Source organism: Rhinolophus sinicus, chromosome 8 (genome assembly GCF_057876585.1).
Source record: "Rhinolophus sinicus isolate RSI-liver-muscle chromosome 8, RSI-T2T, whole genome shotgun sequence".
NCBI classification, from domain to species: Eukaryota; Metazoa; Chordata; class Mammalia; order Chiroptera; family Rhinolophidae; genus Rhinolophus; species Rhinolophus sinicus.
Genome location: NC_142508.1, coordinates 13,787,992 through 13,815,602, shown reverse-complemented (window position 1 = coordinate 13,815,602; position 27,611 = coordinate 13,787,992). Strand labels below are relative to the sequence as shown.

General features: G+C 39.9%; 1 protein-coding gene across 1 annotated transcript in view; it reads left to right on the top strand.

Moving 5' to 3' along the window:
- The window catches only part of EXOC4 (exocyst complex component 4), a 635,543-nt gene that overhangs the window by 145,168 nt on the left and 462,764 nt on the right, over nt 1-27,611 (top strand). Inside the window, exon 8 of the mRNA XM_019750984.3 lies at nt 23,841-23,986. Coding sequence (XP_019606543.1) covers nt 23,841-23,986 — 146 coding nt within the window. The remainder of the gene's footprint in view (nt 1-23,840; nt 23,987-27,611) is intronic.

The following is a 27,611-nucleotide window of genomic DNA, read 5'->3' as shown; positions in this document are numbered from 1 at the left end:
AGATGATAGCAGTTCAATGGGAAGCTTGTAGCTAAGGTTGATAAGGTTGACCAGTGAAAGATAAGGGTGGGCGCCATTGATCACAGTGGAGGAGCGCAGTAATACTGTAATCTGTCATACTAAGTGCAGTCTGTGGGAATGGGCACTTGTGAAAGTGGTGGAGCAAGAAACTGTAGTTGCTGTGAAAAGAGGCATGGAACGAGTTTTTAGACAATCCATTTCCCCGTCGGGGTGGCACCATGGCCTCTGTATGGAAGAGACTCTTCCATAGGTGGTGCATTTTCCCAGGAGCTCAGGCATGGATTGATGTGGAGGCTAGACCTGGAGTGGGAAATGTAAGTAGTGCTTGAAGCAGAAGACGGGTTTCCAGGAAATCCTCGCAGGAGAGGCCCAGCACAAGGGGACACATGGAGAGTAGGTACACCTCACGTACAGGGCAGAATGTGGGCTCATCTCGGGATTCTTTACCAGAGAGCCTCTGGGTAGCCATGGACGGAGTCAGAAATCAGGCCTGTGGGTAAGACTTGGTCTGTAACAAGTGTGTAACAGTTGCCCATGAGTCTGGTGGTGCAAACTCTAATACCAGAAACCCCGTTACGACCTGTTCTTGCTCAAGCACCAGGTGAGAACCTGCAGATACTCCGGGCGAGCGTGGTCTCTGCTGCTCTGCAGACCCAGTTGCATGCCTGTTGGCTTGCCCTTTCTGCGGGTGTCAGTGGGTGCTGTCACAGGCAATTAGGAAAGGTTCCCCCATCTTCCTGGCTGTGATGAGGGGCCAGCACCAAGCATAGTATCTAAGGACCCTGGGGCTTCATCCTTATCTCTCAAAGTTGTATTTCCAGAAAAGTCAGCTAGAATGTGGCCCCCCAAAGTGGAATGTGGTGGGAAAGTGAGGCGTTGTCTCCTGTGCACAGAAAGCTGAATCCATACAAGCAGTACCTGCAGCAGGAGAGGATGGGCCCAGGTGAAGAAAGCTTCGGGGAGAGTATTTCCCATATTTCGGCCTTTGAGCCAGGACCAGGAACCAATGACAGACCCCGGAACTATGTGGATCAGGGAATTGTGGTCACTTCCTGTTCCCTTGTTCCCAGGAGACATGGATATACTCATATACTGGCCAAAAAGGTTTCATGAGAACCAGGTCCATATTGGACTGGGGTGTAGCTCCCTCACTAACCGGCTGGCCACGGGGTCAACATGAATGTTGTCTTCAGGAAAAGCCAAATTACAGAGTCAAGCTGCCTGACCAAAGGAATTTTTAGCCCAAAGGGGTAAGGAAGATTCTGGACGAGAGCTCGCATAATGGACCAGGGAGACCAAAGAAGGAAGGCTCGAAGCAAGGAGAGCCTGGGGGAATTTTGTGCATCAGAGACCCCACGTAGTATATAGGCTACGTGGGGTCTCAGGTGTGAAAAGGAGGATATCTTTAAAAGAGCCTAATCCTGCGTGGGAGTTCATTCTTTTTCTCCTAGACTTCTTGAATCTCCCTCCTTCCATACGCCTCTGTGTGGACACACACACAGAGGTAGTTTGAGGTCATATTTAGTGAGGACTAATTTGAACCAGATACTGTGTTACATAGCAATGAACAGCACAGAGTCCCTTCCTGCATGGACCTCATATCCTACTGGGGAGATGGAGATAACAAACTCCCACATACGTGCATTCACACACCACACAAGATAATTTCCTTCTTAATGAGTTCCTCTGCAAGAAGATAGAACGAGGGCACAACACTGCAGCGTAAAATTGGTTGTGGAGGTGTCTTCTTCAGACCAGGTTGGTCAGGAAGCTCTCTTTAAAGAGATGCTATTTGAATCGGGTTCCGAATGATGAGAAAGAGACAGCCACAGTAAGATTTGGAAAAGAGAGAGAAGAATGTGGGCCTGTATTTGGCCCTATTAAATGCGTGGTGCCTATGAGATGAGATATTGAGCTGACAGTTGGGCGAATGCTTCTGGGTGCTCAGGAAAGATAGATCCAGTGGTCTTAGCAGATAGTTTTAAAGTCTCAGGACTGGTTGAGATATCGTAAACTCATGCTCTTTAGGGGTTCTTTTTAATCATGTCTATTTGCCAAGGGACTGTCTGCATATACAATTCTTATGATTTTAAGTAGAACAGATCTTTTTTTTTTTTTTTTTTTTTTTTTTGAGTTAGGCAGAACTTCATGGGTATGAATATGATATTGTACGTGTATGTATATTTTTTCATATTTCTGGATCATACATATGATTGCTAAGTTCCTTCTACCATGTACTTAATTCTAAAAGACAGCATTTCTCAAAGTTTTCAACTTACATCTTGACAAACTGAAAATTTTCTAAACTCATTATGGAATCTACTGAAGTGTGCATATGCAGTCATAGGTTTCTGATCTGCCGATTTAATGAGAGTCCTGAAATCTCTCTTAGTAAATACTGTATTCGAAAAGGATTGCCGGAACATGTCTAAACTGCTTTGCAGTTAACACACTTCTGAAAATCCCTGTGAGGTGGGAAGGTGGTGGATGCTTTCCCTGATAACTCTGTAGAATGAGGCTTTGCAATACGAAGTAACTCCTGCAAGTACAGGGCAACACAACTGAAAATTGTTAGGGCCACTCCTAGAGACCAAGGGTTTAGTTTCTGTGCTAGGGCTCTTTTTACTACCCTCGTGGTTCTCAGCCTTGGCCACACATTATAATCATCTTAGGGAGTTGAAAAACAAAAAAAAATACCCCCAAAACCTAAAACAAAACCCACTGTGCCCAGGCCACGCTCCAGAGGCCTGTATATTGGTCCCCCCGCTTCCTGCCCTTCCCCCCCCCCACACACACACATGCATACTCTCCCTGTGATTCTAATGTGCGGTGGTAGCTGTGAGCCACTGCTCCATACCAAACTGCATTATCAGGAGCTGTGTTGATACCAGATGCTTTGTCTCGTTAACTCTAAGAGATTACTGAGTGAAACGGCACTTTCTAATAATATCAGTAAGGGAGACCTCTCTTCCCTTTCCAGTAAAGTCTCAGAGCCTTTACACTCATTGTGACTGTTTTTCCGGTCTGGTTGTGAGTCTGAATACCTCACACCTTCTTCCTCTGTCATCGGCCTTCTCTCTGCGTGGACATGAGACCAGGGAAGCTGGATCAGCCCTGTTCTCCCTCAGCTCAATTCACTTACAGCCAAGACATGTCAATACAACTGTTTTCTCATTTGAAAGGGGGACTTTGTCCAGTTTAGGATTAGAAGAGATGCTTTTGTTAGAAAAAAAGTTTAGGATTAGAAGAGATTTTTTGCTCCATTCTTGGTGCGGTAAAATTCTGTCTGGTGATCTGGTGGTGTTTTGAATGGTTACGCCCAGCTTTCAGTGCAGGTGTGTGTGTACAGTGACGATGGCTTCCTCCCTGGTCTGCCCACCGTTAGCTAGTGAGCGGGCCCACATGCCTGCTTCTGGGTTGACTCGATTGGCGCTACGCAAAGCGTGGCCCTTGCCCAGCACCAGGAGGCACGACCTGTTACCTGTCCTCCATGAAATCAGTACAGAAACTGAGCTCAAGCATTTAGAAACGTGTGGTGATTGGACAAAGGAATTTTATGTCTATTGCATTGAATAATAAAATAAAATCGGAGCTTAGCTTTTGTTCATCTTCTTTTTATCATTTTAGCCTTTTTGTGTTTTATAAAAGTGGCAAAACTGATCCATCTTCATAAATAATTTAGAGCCACAGACTAGATCTTTGAATCCAGATGAAGGACCACCCTGCTGTTTTCAGGGAAGAGGTGATGATATTCTGGATGTGGGACTATTTTGAAGATGCAGGGTAACAAACTACCAAGTGGTAAACGTCATGTTCTGGCCGTGGGGATCAGCCCAGAACTCAGCCTCAGTTGACAATAGAACTTTCTAAGCATGTTTCTCATCCTTTATTTGCCACCTGCCCTCCTTCAGCTGCAGTTACGTTTCCATATGTTTATTTAGCCCTGTAAAAACACAGGGACATTTGGGCAGGTTTAATGGCAGATTTTTAACCATGAGTTAAGAACTAAAGTTGAAAAATCGTTCTTAGTTGGCTTTGGCAGCTTACGTTTCCATTATTAAGTGATTCTGGCCAAGTCAACTAAGCATTTCATCATTTTTGTATTCAGATGTAATTTCACTCTGCACTGTTATGTTCTAGAAGATAGGTCATTTTCTAAAGCACATGGAGCCATGAAAACATCAGTGTTGATCATTTTCTTTTACACATTGTTTTAGGCAATCTCAGACTTCTGCTTGTTTTTTTTTTCCCAACTAGAGTATACAGATTCTAGAGATGAGAAAGGAAGGTTAGTCCATTCTCTTTTCTTCCTGTACAGTCCGCCAGGAAATTCCCCTCCCCCTTTTCTCTTATAGTATTATTTCCTATTATAAGAATAAGCCATGCTCATAACAGAAAATTTGGGAAATAAAGAAAACTAGAAGAAGGAAAGTTAACATTTTTGTGTTCCCAGCACCTAAAAATGACTGTTGTTCATATTTTACTGGGTTTTTCTCCAAATATTTGCTTCATTAAAAATCATAAAATGGTCATATTGGGAACGCAAAATTCTAGTCCCTTAGTTCAGTAAGGCATTTTATTTTGCTTATAAATGTACTTACGTGTTCATTATAAACGCGTTTAGATAACAGAGAAAACTTACAAAGTATAAAATTTAAAAATCATCTAGAATCCTACATGCTAGGGATAATTTCTAACTTGCGCTTACATTTATTTGCTTTTGCTTTTTCAAAGCATAGTTGAGTTCATAGCCTAAATGTTTTTAAGCATACCTGATATAGGCACAGTCATAGGGCCTAGATGAGAGAAGAGTTAATTAAAAAACACCTGATGATCAGGTCATTACTGTGAGTGTCAAAGATGTGAAAAATTCTTAAGCTTGTAGGCAAGAAAAAATGGTTCTTACGTGGCGCTATGCAACTGTTCCCTTGCAGAGAGAGCAATGCACTTTTTATTTAGTAGTTCTCCTGGAATACTCTCCCAACTGTGTTTAAAATAGTTGAGCCACGATTAGTAAGTGGTAGAAAGGATAACACTGCATTTGTCTTAAGTGTCTACATAAAATATTTAAATTGTGGGTCGAAATAAGTGGCTGTGGGTGAAGGGCAGAGCAAGAAAGACACAAGTCTGGGAAGTGTTCTCTGGCCACACTCGACCCTTGAGCTCCACTTCACCCCTCTACACTCTGTCTAGTTGGGTTACTAACATTGGGGCTGGGAAAACCCACCAATCCTTTCGTGTCAGGACTTCCATATGCTTCCGATTCTATAATACTTTCTACTCATCCTTGGTGGCCTAGAGTATGTCTGAAAACTCTCACCCACTCCCATTTGTGGGTAGTATTGTGTACCCCCAAAGATCTGTTCAAGTTCTACCATCCGGTACCTGTGATGGTGACCTTATTTGGAAATAGGGTGTTTGAAGATGGAATCAGGTTAAGATGAGGTCCTACTATATTAGGGTGGACCCTAATCTAATAACTGTGTCCTTATAAGAAGAAAGTAATTTGCATACAGAGAAAAGAGACAGTCCTGTGACAGTGGAGGCAAAGGCTGTGTCTACAAGCAACCACCAGAAACTACCGTGTTTCCCCGAAAATAAGACCGGGTCTTACATTAATTTTTGCTATGGAAGACGCATTAGGGCTCATGTTCAGGGGATGTCCTCCTGAAAAATCATGCTAGGGCTTATTTCTGGTTAGGGCTAATTTTCCAGGAAACACAGTAGGAAGCAGCAAGGAAAGAGCCTCTTCTGGAGCCTCCAGAGAGCCTGGTCCTACCGCGACCATCTTGATCTCAGACCTCTGGTCTCCAGAACTAGGAGAGTATTTTCTGTTGTTGGAAGCTACCTTGTTTGTGGTAATCTGATACCATAGCCCTAAGAAACCAATGCACCCCCCAAGAACACTGGATTTTTGTTTTCTTAACCCTCTCAATTTATGTTTTCTGAGCATTTTAAAATGTGGGGAATTTTTTTTTTTTTTTTTTGGACCCGCTCTTTTTCCTTAAAAATCTGTAGACAATGTTCCATAGTCTTCTATCAATATAGTGTTACAGAAAGCATAAAGCTGTGCTCATTGTTTTTAATTTCTTTATTTGGCCTATTTTTATTTGCGTCACAAATTGGATCTAACTAGATAAGGGTCATTTCATTATAACCCCTTCTCTCCCCGATGTGGTAACCTCTTGTTTTTCCCCCAAAGCCAGAAAACATACTTCAGGGTGTATGTTTATGTGTGTGTATGTACACATATCTTTTAAAGTTGTTTATAATTATTGGATTGAATCCTTGTTGTCAAATCTTCATATCATCTGTTCTCAACCTTTTCAATCTTTGTTTTTTTTTCCCATCTATGTTTGGGATTATTTTTCAGATTTGTTTTTCATTCCTCTGATTTTACTTTATGGAATATAAATTATTAACCTATTGCTTTTATGGCAGCTTTCTCTTCTGTTACAGCATTTTTATCTTCCTTGCAATTTTTCTTATCTTTGTCCACTTTCAATCTCTGGTATCTTTTCCTTTTAACCTGTTTTCTCTTTGAAGAGTTCTTTTGTTCTTTTATTGTTGCAGGAGGCCACGTGTTCTTCTTATGTGGTACTGAAGTTGCCAGGATTTATTGAAATTTTCTTGTTTCTAGTTTCTTGAAATGTATCTCTTGGTCACATTTTCTTTTCCCTGTTTACTCATTCTCAAATGAGAGGAACTTCACCTAGACCAAATGTTTGCCGACCGTTGGAATATGACGACTGCCGCTTAGCCTATTATTTAAACATTTGGGTGCTAATGAAATCATTTTCTGAGTTTTACTGCTAGAAATCAATTTCACGTGTACATCTACCAGCCAAGTTCCCAGTTTTCATATAATGCAGACCTATTTCCTTGAGATGGAATCTTCAACCTCCATTTCTACCTGTCTCCCTGATATGCAGAGAATCGATGACATATTAAACTAAACATAAATGCATCTTCCATGATTATTTTTGTCCTTTTCTGTGTACAGTATTTTACATAAGAAGATTCTGTTTGTCAGAGCCCCATTCCCCACCCTCTCCTACTTGCTGTTGCATTTGAGATGCTCTTTCTAATGGATGTAGAAAAAGAGGTTCTTGGGTGAGGTGGTCAGGAAAAGGGCTGGCAGCTTCTCAGGCTGCCATCTATGTGATAGTGAATGGTTGTGCAGTTTGCTTTGGAGGGTGCAGACAGTGGGCGGGTGGGACCTACTTCCAAGAGCGCAGACTCACTTTCCTTCCATTGGTACAGCAGTTGAACTATTAAGCTTAAACGAAAAAGGTGTAGATTTTAACCCTGTCCCATTAATCTACTATCTGGTGGAATATTTTTCCTTTTAAGATTCTGGCAGTGTGGGCACAGTTTTAGCCCTGTTTTTTGCACTCATTTTTTTGTACTCATAGGTATTTTAGTGGGGATGTGGGAAGAGATTGTGTGGGGTGCTACTAGTCAAATACCATCTTAATATTTTAACTTGAAAATTTGATGTTTGTTTCTCATTTCTACTCCAGATTTCCTATTGACTTGTAACTTAGGGCAAGATCCTCTTTTAATCTTACTTACTTTAGCTTTAAATTTATGTGTTTAACACACATGTATATAAATATTAATTCAGCTAATTTACTAACATTTTACTTATTAATATTACATTTTCTTTCTAGACCAAATGAATTTTTCGTTCATTCATGTGATAGTTGTAGTATTTAAACAGTTTTACCTTTTTTCCTAATTGTTTATTTTATTCTCCCTCATCCCCAGACATATTTTATTCAAAAATCTTGAGTCACAGAGTTACATGGTTTTGAGATGGTAGCTACCCGTCAATAAACTGCCATGCTAGGGACAGAATGAAATGGACCCCCCGGTTCTGATGCTTCTTCAGTAAGGTGTTCAGCATGACGCTAGTTTAGTGTGTTGATAAGGTCGACCTGCCAGCCCTTAGCTAATTGATGTACTGGAAAGAGGTCAATGATTTTGAGTTGAGAAGTCGTGACCGTCACCAGGATGGTTGCAGAGACCCGGTGCCTTGCTATTACCTTTTCCTTTGTTGTTAATGTGGGGGGAAAAACAAACAGACAAACAAAAACCCCACTATAGCATCTTAAGTGTCCAGTTCAGTAGTGTTAACTATATTCACGTTGTGTTGCTTTTAAACCTTTCCTCCTACCACTGAGAAGAGGCGAGCGGCTGATAATTTAGCCCGATGCACTGTGATTGGCTGAACAACCCAGCTTTTCCCATGAAATGCATGAGACACAAAGACCAAAACAAATGAACAAACCAAACGAAAGAAAAGAAAAACAGAAGGAAGAGGAATAAAGCTCAGATTCGAAAGGGTCCCTACAGTAGCAGTATTAGTAAATGTCTCATTTCCTTGATATCAGATACTAAGAAGTAGAACATTAGAGGAAAAAATGAAAAAGTACCGTAAATGTGTACATCTATTATAAAACAACTATTGATAACTGTTTTAAAATGTTTTATAATGATCTTAGATACATTAAACTGTGAGAAAATGTGTACCTCAGAACCTAAGAAATACACGGAAGTGTCGTGTGTAGCGATGAGAAGCAGTAAGTGTGTCTGAGGAGAAAGCTGGGGCCCACAGAGGAGGAACAGGGCCACAGCACAGACGTGGAGGAGGCTCTGCAGTCAGCTTGACATGCTCCACAGCCACTGCCGTCTTCATAACCCACCAGCCTTCAGCTCTCTGCCCATCGCATGTGTCCCCAATAGCTAATGCTCATCGATTCCAGATAATAGGGTGTTTTTTTTCCTCTTGAAAGTTATTTTTAACGAGGTTGTTTTGACCCTCCGCCATTATGGATTGTTGACAGCCACTGACAGTCTAACAAATGTCCATGGGAGAAACATGTTCTTAGTAATACTTGTAATGACAGAACAGCCAACACAACGTTACGTATGTGAACTGCTAACCTTTGTATTTACTCTGAGCAAATGAGCAACCCGTGGGCATTTGAAATATATGTGTGTTTAAAAGATGTCACGTGAGGTTATTTGTTCAGTTCCACAGTCCATTTTGCACTTTTTCCATATGGAAAGTAACTTATAATGGCATCACCAGTTATTCATCAATCTCATTTTTATTGTGTAAAGTCTGTGTGTGTCCACCCTCTGTCAATCTCTAAATTTATCATGACACATATACATGGAATGGATTGTTACCTTATCTGGGAGGAGAATAACCCATAAATATGAACGAGGCTTTAAAAGAGCCTAACATAAATCACCACGAAAAAAATCTGAAGTAAACTGTGAGAATATAAAAATCACTGTGAATTATAAATAATACAACACGGTTATAGAAGTCATTTTATATGAAAGCAGAAATATATTTCTCCTTCCTACAGTAAGGCTCAATGATTTTAATAACATCGGTTGGCCAGTTTCTACCTGGAATATAGTAGAAAGTTCTATAGTAAAAATTTTCGGTGATAATTGATAGCGTGGAACACTGATGCTTACTTGCTAGTGGACATTGCATTTGCTTTATATTGCTATCAGCATGTCATCAAAAGAAATCTTTATCTTTTCTCTTACCTTTGTCCTTAGAAAATAGCATACAGATTTTTAATCCTTTAAAAATTGAAATCTGTTTTAAAAATTTTAAACATTATATTTTCACTTAATTAAAAAGCCAGTTCTCTGAAATTAGTGATTAACTTTTGGACTACTTATTTATAAAGCATCCAGAGAATATCCTTAATTTTTTTTTCTGTTGTGCCTATTGTAACAAGATGTTCCAAGGAAGGTAATCATGAACATATAATTTAGTAACCTTTTAAACACATATTAAAAATAATATTTTCTATACTAAAGGTATCATCTCTTTGTTAAATAGCTGTTTAGCAGTGGTATTTTTCACTTTAGAAAGTTTTCTTTATAATATATAACTTACATAGTTAAGAATAGTATGTTATATGTTAAAAACACAACTTTCATTTGAAAGCAGGGTGATTTCTTTCTACATAAAAAGTGCTTCATTCATGTCACGGGATTGAGTAACCTCTATGTAATGCAGGAGATAAAGAAAAAGTATTAGGTGGTGCTTGTTCTTAGGTGCTTCGTAGCTGAGATAAAACTAATATTTTTAACAGCACTGACATTTCAAGACAATATGATTAAGTTCTAAATTGTATGGTTCAGGCTACTTTTGAATGTCAATCTCAAAACTAGAGACAGGCGACTATTACATTTTTACCCCTATTCACATGTAACTGGACCAAAAACATTCTAAATATTCAGTTGCTAAATAGACTAGGAGGTGTTTTCCTTAATTTGTTTCTAAGAGGAAATTTCTTCCATGCTGAAACAACTCTTTTTTATGTTTTGTACTATATTTTTAATAATTTCTCCAACACTGCCTTCATTCCTTAAGAGGATTTCTTTGGTTCGTTGTTAGGCTAAAGGTTACAAACCATAAAACTCCTCCTTCTGCTAAGAATAGAACATATTTCCAAGGTGGCAATAGATGATGATTATTTAATAGAATTATTATCTTGGCAACTTTCAATTCATATGTGACAAAGCTCAGGAATTCCACCATCTAGATTCCTAGTTTTTAAAGTATCATGACTGACACAAGAGGAAAAAAAAAAAAGTCTTTCTTTTCTAAAGTTGTTACTTGTAGGACCTTTTTTTATGATGGAGAGGTCTGTCTAGGTTTCTTTGAAAGCTGTTTCAGAGTTGATGAATGTGACAATTCAAGTGATGTGATTTATATACATGGACAAAGGTGAGCTAGTGATTGTCCAGATGGAAAAGTGCTCAGTGCAACTTTAAAACTGCATGTATAATGTATACAATTGACATTCTATAGATTTATGGGTTGTAATTTACTGCTGTTTTGATTTAAAAAATTGGATGATCTATCTATGGTTCTAGCGATGTTTCAAGCAGCGAAAGAAACAATTCCATGAAACTTAGCAGTGCAAGCTGTTTCCTTCTCTGTCATGTCCCAAGTCATAAGTTTATAGTAGTTACCTATATTATTTATTAATGTGAGGATTATTGATTATAACAGCTGACTCTCTGAGAATATAAATTATAAAACATTGATTACGTGGGCAGTCGGATTCCTTCCACGTTCGGCTAAAGCACAATGTCTTTTGTTGCTATGCTCCATTCTGTATTCAGTCTAGGTGTAGTCTGCCTGTATCTCTGGAAGCTATTAAAGGTAAACACATATATTCCAGTTGCAAGTGAATGGAAGGGAAATGAAAGCAACTGTATCCCAGCCTAGACATTGCCACTAACGATTCTGATTTCGGCTTGCAAGTTATTGTAACCGAATCCTGGAATTGCTGTATTTACACGGGTCACCAGATTCTAGAGGGATCAGTGTGGCTAGAAAATGCTTAGCTAATGGCTTCATGGGCCCAGAAGAAAGAACAGTTGTACCACGGCCAACAAAACCGGCACTAATGACTATCTTCAGTGAGGGAAAGCAGGTCACTATGAGGACTGATAAGCGTGGCTGCCTTCCTGGAGCATCTCTCCCTAATGTCCATTCATGGGCTCATGCACTTGAACACGCTCAGGAGGCAGAGCAACTTCAGATGGAGCAGCAGCCCTGGGTGATTGGGCCCTAACGGACGACTAGATAGTCCACTCTAACCAGCATCTCCTGTATGGGGAGGGCACACACGGCCTCCCACCTGTGTACGTGCAGCAGCCAGGGCAGTGCCTGGCACTCACTCGTGCTTATTGAATGAGTAGAAACATCAGTGAAAAGTTGTGCCGGGCCATGAAAGGTGGCTGGATTTGATGTAGCAGACGGAAATGAGGTGATTTCTTTCAATTTAGTAGGACTCTGAATAAAGGCACAGATGTTGGAATGATTTTGAGACACACTGGAGATTTTGAGACACACTTGTTTGTCTGGTTAGTGGCCTCTGGTGGATTTCTGGTGATAATGGTGGGTAAGAGGTTTTTCAAGACCAGTTCCTGGGCATTTAGTGTTCTGTCTTTACTGAAGTGCTGTCCTGATCTTGTCGGGTAAAGCTACTTGAGGAGAACAGGGTGCTAATGAGACCAGGCTCAGGGATTTCGTGTGCATAAAGCCCTTCACTCAGATGGGACTGATTGCACACTCACACAGTGAGACTCCGAGAGCTGCTTTGGGCAAATACAAAGGAGAGTGAGACACTTTGTCCTGAGACATTGTCTCGCAAACTAATCACAGAACTCCTGATCAGCTGCCGTCCTCCATACTGCCACTGGTCACAAAGGGACACTAGGAAGAAGCAAGTGTGAGAGGTCAGCCCACCTGTCTTCCTGCAGCTTGGAGCTCACCATTCCGAGTGCGGCCGTTTTCTCCATCAGGTTGCTTATTAAAAGCCTGATTGACACTTGCTGGATTGAACCAAGTGTAAAGCTCTGAAACTGTATCCTCAGGAAGAGGGAGCCCCTTCTTGTTACAAGGTGGTATGTCCCACTCTGCCATTCCTGGAGAGGTAGTCGCAGGTGCTGCTAAAAGTACCTCATAAATTTAAGAAGTATTTCCAAGAAAGAACCATTTAAAAATTCTTCCCTGCTTCCTCTTTTTTCACCTTAAGTTGACTAACCATCATACTGTATTACATTTTCACTTACAGATTTCTTTCAAACTCACAAGCTTTGGTTTGTTCTATAGCAAAATCGAATCCCGATAGTGTAATATAATTGCTAGAAATAATTCTAACAGTAGTAGTAGCCAAGCTGTGGAAGTAACACTAGGAACCCGCACATTTCTTTTAAAGTATGCTGTAGGTATGTACTTTGTATTGAACAAACACTGAGCTTTTCTTAGACTTTTAGAAGTAATTAAAAAAAAAAGAATTAAAAGTGTAATCAGAGTCAAAAGCAGAAAGAACAGTAGGATTGCAGAAGGAATTATTTTTTTCTTCCATAAGTGTGTACTTAGCTTAAAGAATAATTATTTTTACTGGCTAGATAGTACACTCCAAATATTTTCTGATTTTGAGTTCTGCAGTTATTTTGTCTAGAGCACTACACAGCTATTCATCTGAGTCATTATTGTACTCAGCGGGTGTTGTACCCAGCTCCTTTCAAGCTGGAGAATCTGAGATTGAGGATTAAAGCCGGAATGAGGGCCTGACTCTGGGGTTTGGGATCTGTCATTTATCCTATTGCAGAACACAAGCACTCGCAAATTTTGTGAAGTGTACTCCAAAGACATGGTTTTGCTTTTCAACTGTGATGACACTGTAATTGATCAAATATATTCTTTCAAAGAATCATAAATTCTTATTGGAGTTCCAGGAGATGTCATGTTCATTTGTCAACATGTCACTCCAGGGACACAGGTGCAGCAAATTTATGGAGGAAGCACCTCGTGTTTCTCCTGAGCCACATAAATATGAAGCAGACTTGATTGAAGACATGTGGCTTTAGATTACTCCTCAGATGGAGAGCAATTAAGATCTCGCTGTAGAAGGAATTTCACTGTGATTCTCAGGTTTTCGAGCAGCATAGGCAGAGATCAGGTCTGAGGGGACACCAAAGACATTTTTGGAGACCTGCAGATGTCTTGGAACAGACTACTAAGGCATTCCCTCCCTGGCAGAGGGACTATTGCACATTTTTCGTCAAGTGCATGATTAACTGTGACATTTGGAAATAGAACTTCTTGGGAAAATAAGCATGGTACTTCTGCATTTTTAATTAAGATATTTAGTTCCTGTCAAGGCTGGTAGAGGTTTTTTCCCCCCTGTGAAGGGCAATATATTGTCAACTTCTGAAATTTTTAGAAACCTGTACTTAACCTTTAATCGTCATTCCATTTACTTGGAACTCTGATTAACAACTTTTAAAGTTCATGAGCTCCTGGTAAATGCAATTAAGACCTTTTTGGAGTTTGTTATTAAGAGCTGGCATTTAAAGGAGTCTAGGGCCTGGCGACTGTTGCTGTCTTCTCCATAGCAGGATGTCTTTAGCAATTAGCAGAGAACAAGAGATACAAGAATTGTGCTGTATTGCTTCCGAGTTAACATGGTTGGTATTTAAATAGCATGCTGTCTTCTTTTCTGTGACTTGCTTTGTGGTCTGAGCTTGTTACCGAGAGGTAGAAGGCGGCCGAGGATAAGTAGGGGGAGCTGTGGCAATTTTCATAACTAGGAGAGTTTGGCCCAGTTTCCCCACCTCTCATGTTCTGAAGTCATGTTGACAAATATTCACTCTGACTTAGCAAGGAGTCAGGTTAACTAACCGTCCTGTCCCATTGCATTTTATTTTTTATTAGTTTCATGTGTACAAAACAATGTACTAGTTAGACATTTATACCTCTCACAAAATGATGGCCCCCCTCCCCCAATCTACTACCCTTCTGACACTGCCTTTTATTGCATCTCTCTGCTGGGTGTGGTGGTCGTTTTGAGAGTTACAATTAAAAGATGTAGATTTTGAAGAGAGAAATGGTTCAGGTATGCAAACTTCTTTCTAAACTCATAGGCATTTCAGCTGTTCTGACATTGTCCTTGGGTCGTGGGGGCAGAAGGGAGTTGAATGTATTGGAGTAGGTCGGTGTTCGTTGTCAGGAATTACCAAATGGTGGAGTAATGTATGGAAAACGGAGGGTGAATCGTTGAAAGCCAGAAGGGTCCTATTGGACCATGTGCTGCCAACCTGGCAGGTTTCTTCCACTCGCCAATAGACTGGGCTCTCTGAGCTGCCTGCGATGCATTGATGTGGTACTTTGAGCAGAATACTGTGCTTATTAGGGGAATGACAAGAGGAAATAATGACACGAGATGTCAACAAAGGCAAATCAATCACATCTATTCCACATAACAGGACTGTTAAAGAATACTTGATCTTTACATCTTTCAGTACTGTTTGAAATTTTTATGAGCATATATTGCTGTTAAATAAAAGATCAAAATAAAAGAAAGAAACATTTGGGGGAAAGTAAAGTTAAATAGGAAAACCCATCTGAAGGCATTAGTTTTAATGCCAGAAATATCAGTGAAGTAGTTCTCCATTTTTGGACCCTGGAGTTTCTAAATATTTACTATAGACGTACTTAAACCAGCAGTGCAATTAATTGGTTAACCTTTTAAATTGTAGGCTAACCTCAAGTGTAATAAATGAATGAAACAGTTTAATTTCATGTTTGAGTTAACATATACCATTTCAGTAGAAATAGCGTATAATAATCACAGACATATTGTAGATTTGGAATATTTTTTTTTGTAACAAAACTGGTAAAATAGTATTACTTTTTGTTTAACCAAGCTGTCAACAGATATTTTTCATCAGTTTAGTATTTTACTCAAGGGATATATTTATATCTATCTGTCATCTATCTATCTATGTCTATACACACATATGTATATTTCATCAATATAGATATTTCATCTGTATATATTTCATCACCTTTGGATAGAATAATTTTCCTATGTTATGGATAGAAATATTTCTTGTAGATATAAAAGTTGACAGAGTCTACAAATGAGAGATATTAAGTTGCTTCTTCAGTTATAAAGGATTTTAGTTAAGGTATTTCAGTGTGAGATGAATTTGTGGTAATACAAGTACGCGTTGGACAGAGTGCCTTCTTGTCAAGTCATGTTGGGAGTTTAAGAGAGAAAAGTTAAGTATCCAGCAGTGTATGATTAATTACCAAATCCAGGTAATCGTCGTGTGTCCTGTAGGAATTTAAAGGATGATTTTACATAGATTGGTCAGAGAAGGTTTTGTGTATGTGGTAGGAGCTGAACTGGTGCTTTCAGGAAGCCTGGGATGTGAGCATGTGGGAAGATTATTCTAGATGGGATAATATGCATGGTTCGTAACGGTGAGTGCCTTACTGAATCGACCATACACACGATTCACACCGAAGAGAGTAAGATATGATTAGATAGCCTGAAACCAGGTTCTGAAGAGCCTTCCATGAATTCAGGTGAGAGCCTTTTTGCAAACTCCCTGAATAAAGGAGCCACTTTATTTGTCTCTGGATTTGTGCTTTGTATCCCCCCTCAGTGCCTCCCAACCATGTTTTCTCCCAGTCTCTACAACGTTCCGCTCAAATCCTGATGGAATGTACTTAACACTGTGCCTGGCACTCAGTAGGGACAAAATAAATGTTACTTGGAGCTGCATCTGCACTTGTTATTCCTACAGATTCCATTTTGAATCAACTGTAAGCAAACATTTTTTTTTATAGGTGTGTCAGTGTTCACAGATTACAGATAACTAATATGAAGGATTCTTTAGTAACTGAACTGCTGATTGCAAATTCTGAGTCGTAGCCATTAAATTGAATAAACTGTCTCCAGAGAGCAATTTGGGTCTCTTCCAAGATGCATTAACTCTTTCAGGTCATTAGGGTAGCACTTACCTCATTGGAGCAGAAATTTAATAAATGGTATTCCTGTGATGTGAGTCAATTAATGTACCTCAACCAGCTTCAAGTTTCACCATGGGTGTTGTAGTTCTCCTCCAAGAAGCTCCTGTGTGAATGTAAAACATCAATAAGGAGCTGCCCTTTCAAGCATCTTACTTTCAGTTTAGGTAACCTACTAGGGGGCCCCCACTTTCTTTGAGACACTGTGCTAGATGTTAACAGCAATGCAGAGAAAAGGCGTGGCCTGAACTGAGAGGCAGGAGAGAAGGCAAATGACTACGAGATAAAATCCTTGAGAGATGCAAACTGCTGTGTGGGTTTCAATGAAAGTGAGATATCATAGTTAAGATGGATGATGGGACCATGACTTGACCACACAGTCTGCTCATTCATGTTTATTCTTGCAGTGTCTACGTGTGTGTGCCTGTGTGTAAATATGAACAAACATATGTATGTATATACATACACGTATACATGTAACGGTAAAATACCGTAGGAATTAGACCAATCAGAAGCATTTTTTATAATTTTCACATATGTGTCCGTTCCCCTCTTGCTTATATGAGCTAGGAATTTTAATGTCCGGTGTTGATCTAAAATGAGTATGGTAAAGATGTGAAAAACGGAAGAAAACACCATCTTTTGCAGGTGTGTTCACTGGTTGTCTGATAGCCCACTGGTGGGATATTGACCTCTAGGTAGTAAGAAGGATAAGAGAGGTCTGGCCCAGCAACATTTGTTACACATGGGATACCTGTTGTGAAGTTAGAGGCACCTAGTTGTCATCATAAGACAAAAGGTTAAGTGACATAAGAGACCATGGGCAAAAAGAACTTGCAACAGGGGAAGACAGAGCCAACACCTCCAGGAGAAGATAAAACGTCAAGGCTGTTAACTCCTACCTCTGCATCCTCATGCATGGGGTTGGCATCTTCTCGGGGCTTATGGACGCGGATTTGTAACATCTAAATGTATATACAGTTCAACAACTTTTATTGCAGTGGGTGCATTTTGTGGTATATAAATTACACCTCAACGAAACTGTTTTAAAAATATTTTGGGATGGGGTGGCCGGTTAGCTCAGTTGGTTAGAGCGTGGTGCTAATAACACCAAGGTTGCCGGTTCGATCCCCGCATGGGCCACTGTGAGCTGCGCCTTCCTTAAAAAAAATAAATAAATAAAAATGGGGGCTAAAATCAAATTACAAATATTCAAAGATACATGTCCTTCACAGTATCCTTCAGAGACCATACAGACATACACTTAACAGTCCTAATGAAAGTTAATTAATGTATAAATCATGGGAGTCTCATCAGCATTATTTCCCCTTTCACAATTACGTGTTTGAGGGCGCACATGAATATGAATATTCATATGCTTCACAAGGGAGCATATTCCAAATTAAATTTATTGTCCTGATCAAATTCGTTCTACCTACATGCCCGATTATTGTTCTTGGAACCACACGTTTTTAGTCTTTCAAATATGCAGTCTTTTACCCACTTTAATTTCTCCTCTTCTTTCCTTCACAGAATCACTGGTTACGTTTTACTTTTTTTCTCGGCATTGACACTAATGTGTGCCTTAACGTACAATCTCAGTAACACTACTTTAAAATCTCTTTTTTCCCCCATGAACTGCCTTGGTAGGTTTTCCCTTCTCGTCCCTCTCCCTTTACAATCTTCCCTTAATCATTTATTTTGCCCCAAATCCCACTGCTTTCTAATCTATTTTATATGCTGGCAGATAATTTACTTAAAGTATATTTATCAATATTTTATTTACCTGTTCAAAACCTGTTACTGCCTCATCATTATGTATTTGACTTCTATACCTGGGCATCTGCATTTTAAAAGAATAAATGATTGAAAATTAAGTATTTAATGCAGGCACATTTAAGATATTGCCCAGGAGACATTGGGTCTTAGTTCATATGGGGAGCTGAAGGTGATTTTTTTCACTTTATTATTACTCCTAACATAAGCAGTTCTTTTTCAGATTCATCACTGGAGACAAATACGGTATTGCTTTTGCTGCACGTCATTGAACCTTTGAAGTTAGTACTCAGGAGAACTGGTTTCCAGTACTGCTATCATGAGATACCAGTGTTCTGCAAAGACAGTATTTGTGACATAAATGTCACTAGATGTGTATTAGTGTATGTTCATTTATCCATAGGTATCGTATTGAAGAGACAAAAGCCCATTCAAGCTGTCATAAGGAAAATGTATTAAAGGCTATAAGGATATGTTACAGAACCAACGGGTAGGAAATCTAAGACCTTATCAGCAACTGGACTTGAGACATGTAAAGCTATAGAAAATGGGTTGCAACCTTTAAATCTCTCTCCTGTAGGTGTCTTGTTTGTGTTTCTCTGGTCATCTAGTTCATTCTTTATTTTCTCTGTGCACATTGGTTTTCTTTGATTTTCCATCCACTTGGTTGCCCCAAAGAATTTCCATCTCCTCAGTTACTGACCAGCAGAGACTGGATCCCACTAACATGTCCCTCAGAAAGTGAATCCGATTGGCTAATTGAGGGTTGGCTCTCCACCTGGTAGAGTAGGGTCTGGCCACGAGGGTGAGATCCCAGGGTAAAGTATGGCTGTCAGAGTCCACTGTGTGGTTGGGAAACAGTTCTTCCACGAGGAGAGGATTTTGTAAGCTGGGAAGTGACTGGACGGGATCTACCACATTCCATACCTAGAAGGATCTGGGTGTTTCAGTGAATAGCTCTACCTGGATACACAGAGGCGAAAGACAGGTGGTGTGTTAATTTTAATCCAATAGTTTCCATGTTTATTTTTAGAAAACTTTGTATGACCACAAGCAGCCACAGGCAATGTGTTGAAGAGGATGAAGTGGAAAAAGGAGGAATTTATTGGGAGTGATGTTACCAGTGTCATGTTATACATCTCAACGTCTTGGCCCTGCTTTATTCATCGTGCGATTTTTGGACTAGCGTCTTAGCGATTGCTAATTAAATATTATAGCAGAAGAAATGCCCGACCACACTAATTTGGATGTTTTTTTAAAGCAGTTTATTTCTGTGTTTCAACCGCAGAACCATCTGACATACCAGCTATGTCAAAAAATATAGTGAATCATGATCTCACTGATATATATAGATTTTCAGGTGCTCTCCAACCATATTTTCATATTTCTTGTCTTTGGTTTTACACATTAATGCCTTTTAACTTAAACTTAAAAACACCCAGAAACTCTGACTTTTATTTTATGAGCTCTTGATGAATAAGACATAGCAATTTTGGGGGCTTAAAGAGAGAAAAGAAATGAGTGTCTGAGATATGAAGGCATTTAGAAGCAGCAAGAACACAGGATTATCGTCTGCACATTTTCTATGGGCAGAGGATGTATTTGATATTATCTGGAATGCCCTTTGCCCCAGAATTCCAGTCTTGAGTGATTTTCCGCAGGCAATCATAGATGGGTGCTTAGGATATTCACGTATAATTTGGAACACGCAGTACATCATCCACAATGATGTAGAATCACGAAGAAAGTATTTGGTTATAGTTTAATACCAGATGTCTGATGTTTGTGTCAAGACTTTGTAGTAGATTTAGCCTAATTCAATCAAATCTCAAGTACCTTGGAAATAGGAGCTTATTTGTTCTTTAAGATATGTAGAAATGCACTTTTACCAATTTGGGTGTCAAGATAAAATGTTACCTGTTTTAAAGTAGTATTTTCCGGCTGGTGGTGAGTGGTATTAGGAAAAAGAAGCAGATGCATCAGTGGAATAAACACCGCAAAGGCTGTGACGAAAATCACACTTATCCCTTTTTATTTTACTTCTGTTATAGATTTTTGTATTGGGGACTCATTTATAGCGCTCATTCTATTTTGGAGACTATCTAATTTGCATAAAATAGCATACATCATGGCTTCTTATGATATACTTTTTAAAATTCAGTGAGTCACTACTTTTTTGATCTTCTGGTATGTTGTATGGCTCTGTGGTGGGATTGAAGAAATATAATGCTTTGAGAACATAGCATTTAAGTTGGAGTGGCCAGGTATCTTTTTATTAAATAATAACTAATAGTAGCAGCCAGTTTTTGATGAGTACTTACTGACTGATATGTAAAACCACGTACTTTAGGAGTTCAGAAAAGGGGACCACTGGCCTAGAGTAGCCTTGGAAGGAATCATTAAAGAGAAAAGAGTGGAACTGTTTTTGGAAGGCTTTGTTAAAATTTACTGGGGAGAAAGGATAATCTAGGTTAGGCGTTCCAGAAGTGAGAAGACCGACCCAGACATATTGAGGAAAGAGTTAAGTAGGTGATTGTGATTGGAGTGTTGGGATCATTGTGTGGAGAACAAAATACAATTGGAACTACATATTGAGGTCAGATGGTTGTGCATTACAGATGAGTAGTCGTATAATAGCAGCAACAGTGCTTTAGGAAGATCACGCTGTTGATGGGGTGTGAGAAGGACTCGAAGAATAAGAGATGAGAGTCAGCAAATTAAATAAGAAAAACTGCATGAAATGAACTAAATTGGTGGCTGTCAGAATGGACAGGAAGGGGCAAACTAATAGAGTTGAGAAAGAATTAATGGACTCGGGGACTAATTCTTTTATGGATACAAGGGGTAAAGGATTCTATCAAAAGATGGTTCTGAGCCATCTTTTTAAACCTGAAGAGCAGTGAGAATAAGAAACTACTAACAACAGCAAAAAAAAAAAAAAAAAAAAAAAAAAAAAGAAGGAATTACCAATTTTCTGGGAAGAGGATTTAGGTTTCTGAATTTAGGATTGATTTTATCGTTGAAATATGTGACCGTGTCAAGCATTCAGTCACAGATGTGGGACTGGAGCTTGAGAGAGAAATCAGGAATAAATCACATCATGGTGGAGGAAATAATATATGTGAAGGCTGCTTTTGGAAGTTTGGAACCTAAAGACAAAAGGGAAATAAGATTGTAGCTAGTGCATGAGGACCAAGCAAGATTTTTGTTGAGAAGGTAGAAATAGCATGTTTGCAGGTAGAAAGGGAGAAGCCAGTGGAGAGGAATAGACTAAATGCTGAGAGGTTATAACTGAGGGGACTTGGTTGATGCGTGTTCTTAAAATACCAGGGTTTTGAGAATGCTGGTTATTTAGACCTTGGTCAGTAAATATTTTATTTTACAAAGCCAGTCATTGAATTCTAGGATAAGTAAGTACCTCAGAAGAATTACTTGGTTTAGTGTATCTTCATGCTTTGGTAGAACTATCTTTCTGTCATATTGGTGTTAAAACCAGTGAAACCAGTGTGTTTGTAGACATCTTTCTGCTTACGTCAATTTGAGATTCTGTGCTGGTTTACTAGACGTCTTTTGATCACAGATTTCACACAGTTCATTAGCATCAGTGTCAAATCTACAGTTTGAGTCACTCAGTTGAGTTACTGAAGTAGAGACCCAATTTGATATTTTCCCTGACTATTGGGCAGTTTGGGTGATGCATTAACAGAGGAATATTTGTGATTATGTTATTTCATCAGCATGTTGAATAATATTCCAGTAGCCTCGGCAATAAGTAAAAAAAAACAAAACAAAAAACTTGACCAATCTGTTAACATGTTTTATACTTTCCCAGCGAAATCTTTATTGTACAGAAAATGACATAAATAAAGTCCACTTACTGCCACTCACAGTCATTCTCACTGGCAGTTTTTATGCTCTTGGTGACACTGTCATGGCGAAGAGCACAGGCTCAGTTAACTAAACCCTGGCCTGTTATGCTCTAATTATAAGACCTTACGCTTGTTTCTTTTTCTTTTCTTTCTTTCTTTTTTTTTAAATTTATTTTTTAAATTTATTGGGGTGACAATTGTTAGTAAAGTTACATAGATTTCAGGTGTACAATTCTGTATTACGTCATCTATAAATCCCATTGTGTGTTCACCACCCAGAGTCAGTTCTTCTTCCATCAGCATATATTTGATCCCTCTTACCCTCATCTCCCACCCTCCACCCCCACCCCCTTTTTTTTTTAAGACTATTTTTTTAGAGCCGTTTAAGGTTCCTAGCAAAATCGAGGGGACTATACAGAGATGTCCTATTGACCGTTTGCCCCACTCATGCACGGAGGCCGTTTTCTTTATACCACTGATTCTCAGTTTCTTCATCTCCGAAATGTAGATAGTAACTCTGACTGTAGATTTCAGGATTGAGGAAGATTGTTTTCAAAATGTCTGCTATTTGATAAGTACTCAGTGGTGTATATGTGCTCATGTTAGAGAAATAATTGCTTTAAAACTTACATGGGGGCAACATGTTCATAGGGTGCTTTAAAATGGTTTTTGATGATAATGCTTATTAATATCCTCAAACTTGGCATCGAATGAATGAATGAATGAATGAATGAATGTTCAAATGCAAGCGGGAATGAATAGTTACATGGGACCTTGTGTCTCCGAAAAGCTTTTACTTCAGTCATGGGTAGAACCGCTTGCCTCTATGTACTATACCACTTGGGAATCTTAAAAATTTAAACGTGGCGAGGAACTGTGGAAATCAGTTGATATACTTTAGTCGCAGGTTAGATATTCTTAGGAACCGTGGGGATTTCTATTCCAGATCTGCTGTTTTCTTTCACAGTAGTGGGGACTTGTTAGAACATAGGCCATAGAAATAGTAGAGCCATTGATTCTAGCCCCCTCTGCCGCCCCCAAGGCTCTAAAGTAGGTTGATTTTATAAGCAGGACCCACTGGCAGTGGTTATGGAAAAAGCTGCTTCTTTTGGTGCTTTGAAGCTCTTGAGCAGTGGTCCTGGAAATCATTTGTAGGTCAGGACGTGTTTCCTGCCGTGGCCTGTGGTGCCCCCGAGCAGGTCTGTTAGTGTGCCTGTCCTGTGTGCTGTCAGGGTGAAGGGGAAGGGCCTGCACTGCAGAGTCATCCACCAGGGTCCCTCCGACCTCCGAGCCTGCTCCCGAGCCTCACTCCTTCACCTGTAATCTGAGGGTTTGCAGGGTAAAACTCGGTGCTTTCAATGAGGTAGTGCGCCTAAGTGGATTAGCCCCTTGCCTGCAGTACGGTAAACCCCTAGTAAGTGCTCCAGCATTGCTGCTGCTGCTGCTGCTGCTGCTGCTGCGATTTGAAATAATGGGGATTAAATCAGGGCTGAAGGAGAATATTAACTCAGCCCAGGGCTGCCACATTTAGACACCTCATAAACACGTTGCCTTCCTCCCATACTCACAAGCCCACCACACGCTGTTCCTACTTGGAGGAGTAAGCAGGCAATAGATGACGTTCAGGCTGTGATGCCGCTTCCCTCAGTCCTACCACTAGAAATATGCATAGCTAGGTGAACATACTTCCGGAGGTCAAGGGTGCGGTGTTAGAATTCGGTTTTTATGGTTTCAAATCTCTTTCCCTAATAGTACGTCACAAAGGTGTGCATTAAACTGTCTATCTGATTGTACAGATGCTGTTGACTGAGTACTTGGATATGAAAAATACTCGTACGGCCTCTGAACCATCTGCTCAACTGAGTTATGCCAGCACTGGACGAGAGTTTGCAGCCTTTTTTGCCAAGAAGAAGCCTCAGAGGCCCAAAAATTCTCTTTTCAAGTAAGTGTCTCCCCTGTTGGTAAGATCGCAGGTGTCAAGAAGTGTTAGATCCAAGTGGGGTGACTCTACTTAATTGATGGCCGTTACGTCACCCTGTTAAAGTTGATTGGAAATAATTTATGGGAAATCAATTTTGTGTCCTTCTGTTTTCTGTAAGCGGAAGTGACTACAGTGGAATATGGTTATTGGACTATCTAGAACTTTTTTTAAAAAATGCAGGGATTTGTTTCTGGGAAGTTTTATATATAATGAAGGGAAATGAAACTCTCCAGTTGTTTCTGGGGAATTTATATGAAATGAAAGGAAATGTAATATTTCAGCCTTTGAAAAAACCCCAAGTGCCAAGAAACAACCTTTAATAAAGTTATGCAGATCTCTCTAGCTAAATTGCATTGGTTTTATTTGATTTACGGGAAATTCTTTTTTCTAATTACTACCTTAGCTAACTTCCTCCCCACCCCCCACCTCCTCAGCCATATATCCTAAGGATACGTTACTTGGTAACAGCTAACGGTTAATATTATTATTAACATTAATAATAATAACAGTAGTTGCTACTATTGATTACTTACTATGTAGCAGGCACTGTGATAGATAAATTCCTCGAAATAATCTCAATTAAACATAATTTAATTCAGGTTGCAGCACATTTCAGCCGCTGGAGTACTGGGTAGTCCTTACTGAGTGCTAGCTGACGCATTCAGCCATTTTCATGGATCATCTCATTTACTCATTACAACTTTATAGGTCTTGGTTCTATTTTTAATCCTTTTTCACATGTAAAAAAAGAAAAAAAATGAGGCACAAGAGAGAACTTACGTAGGTTCACATAGCAAGTGTTAGAAGCGGGATTGAAATCTTAGTAGACCTGTGTTCTTTTGAGGAGTTAATAGATATTTAAGAAGTTGTATCTATAAAGCTAAGCATGTAAAGTAACTACAGAATATCATCACAGTTTTTGGAATAGTTTGAGGCTCCAGTATCTTTTATTGATTCACTTTTGAGATTTTTTTTTATTGCTATTATTATGGGTTCATACAGTCCTTTTAATCAGTAAGGAAAGTTTGCCCAGTTCATTTATCTGTGGTCTAGAGGAAACACACAGTGGAATAAAATGCATTCTGTTCAGTGAATGTATTCCTTTCTTTTTTCCTTTTTACAGTTTTATTCAGAAGTTAGATGCAGGATCAGTAAAAATGCTTTACTCTGTAGGCTCACAGGTGAACCACAGGTAGATTGAAACACAGGGAAGTTATCGTCTCTCACAATCACGGTGCCTGTCGAGAAGTCGTCGGGCAGCATAGGCCAGGATCCAGCCCTTTCCATTTCTCTGCCTGCGTTTCCACCCCGATAAAAATGGTGACTCCAGGGAAATAGGCTGCGATTCTTCCTGCAAATCCTTCTTCGTTTTAATTAGTAGAGTTTATTTTTTTTATAGTAGTTTTAGGTTTTTAGAAAAATTGAGCAGGTAGTACAGAGAGTTCCTTATGTTCCCCTCCCATGGCTTGTTCTGGTATTAACATCTCCCATGAGTGTGGTGCATTTGTTACAGATGATGAACTAATAGTCATACATCATTATTAGCTGAAGTTCATTATTACATTAGAGCTCACACTGTCTTGTACAGGTCTGTGGGTTTTGAGAAATGTATGATGTCATCTATGCACCATTTCAGTCTCATACAAAATAGTTTCCCTGCCCTAAACATCCCGTTTTCCACTTGTTCATCCCTCCTCCTCTTCCCTGCCCCCTGAACCCCTGACAATGGCCGATTGTTTTGTTACCTCTTTAGTTTGCCTTTTCCAGAATGTCTTATAGTTGAAGTCATACAGTATGTACCTTTTCAGACTGGCTTCCTTCACTCAGCAATATGCACTAAAGGTTCCCTCATGTCTTTCGTGGCTCGATGGCTCATGTCTTTGTATCACTGAATAATATTCCACTGTGTGGATGTACCGTGGTTTGTTTTGCATTCAACTAGTGAAAGGCATCTTGGTTGCTTCCATAAAGCTGCTATCAACATTCATCCGCAGGTTTTTGTGTAGATGTAAGTTTTCAACTCATTTGTATAAATACCTAAGAGCATGATTCCTGGGTCATATGGTAAGACTGTGTTCAACTTCGTAAGACACTGCCAAACTGTGTTCCGAGTGGCTATACCATTTCAGATCCTTTTTTTTTTTACTAACAACTGCTTATTCCTTACCATTTATTAATCTTGCCAGTGACAAAGCCCCTCAGCAAATTTTCCTCTGGAAAGCCAGGATTGGGTTTCATGCTCATTCCTAAAGCAGTCACTGGCAAGAGGAAGCAGACCATGGGATTGTCTGAAACCAGGCAGGGTTCACACCTCTGGTGATAGGTTACGGCTGAAGAGGGAGCCACCATTGCTGACCACAGGAAAAATACTGCTGAGTGAAGAGGGAAAGAGGAAGCAGAACATCCAGATAGAATAGCTATGCCATCAAACAGGAAAGCTAGTGGGAGGAAAAGATGGTTGAAAGAGGCACTAAGACTGTCTCAGATGCTGCCTATTAGCCCCTCCCCTTCCTCCCGCCCCTCACCTCCCTTCCCCTCCCCTGTCCTCCCTTCCCCTGCCCTCCTCTTCCTTCCTCTTCCCATGTATTGTAGAAATCAGGTTTCAGGGGTTTTAGATTTCATGCTCTCAAACATCACCCCTAACTTTCAACCTCAGACCCCAGATACCTTTTCAAATATTTAGCCAATCCTGAAATTGTGGTATCGGAAAACATACCAATTGTGGGAACTGAATAAGTGAACTTAAATAATTGTTGCACATTTATTATTGTATCCTAGTAAAAACTCATCACCCACACAGAATTAGGCCATCATTACAGATCTGCCTCTTTCAGTCTTGGTTTTACTGTTAACGGGCCCTGTGAGCCAGAGCAGGTCTCCTGTCTTGGGGGCCTCAGTGCCTTTGCCTAGAAAATAAGGAAATGGGACTGAATCATCTCTATAGCCCCTTACTATAAAATTCCCCCCATCTGTGACTTGTTCCAAACATAAAAAGGATTCCTGAGTAGCAAAACTACATCAGGTCATAAAGGATTAAGATTTTGGCGAGCTGTAATCTGCTGTCATTACATCCATGGAGGACTTGATGAGTCTTTAATTGCCCCCAGCCAAGGTTAATTAAGTGTGTTTAAGTTCTCTCTCATTGTATAAAGTGTGCCTCTCTATTCTTTGCTCGCGAGTTTATTTCTTTCCCTTTTCATTTCTGATCAATAGTTGTCAGCATGCTTTTTGGAGGTCAGTGGCTTCTTTTCTGTACTTGACTGGCAGGTGGCACTTAAGGACTGCACAGTCTGTCGTCCCTCTGGCTGTTAGTGTCCTCTTAGTTCTCGGCAGGGTGCAGACTAGAGGATCAAGGAGCCCTGGTGTTTCCCTCAGACTGACATTCATCTCAGTGCTCGTCTTCCTTGCCAAAGAATGGATGAAGAGGGTATAGCAAGGGCAGGATGGTGCGCCTTCCTTGTTGCTGGAAACCGATTCCTTCGTCACTGTGGCTCCTTCCTCATGTCGGTGTTTACCCGAGTGGCGCTAACTCTTAGAAGGATTTCTCCCGTCGTCATGTTTTTCTGACTTTGAAGATCTCCGGTTT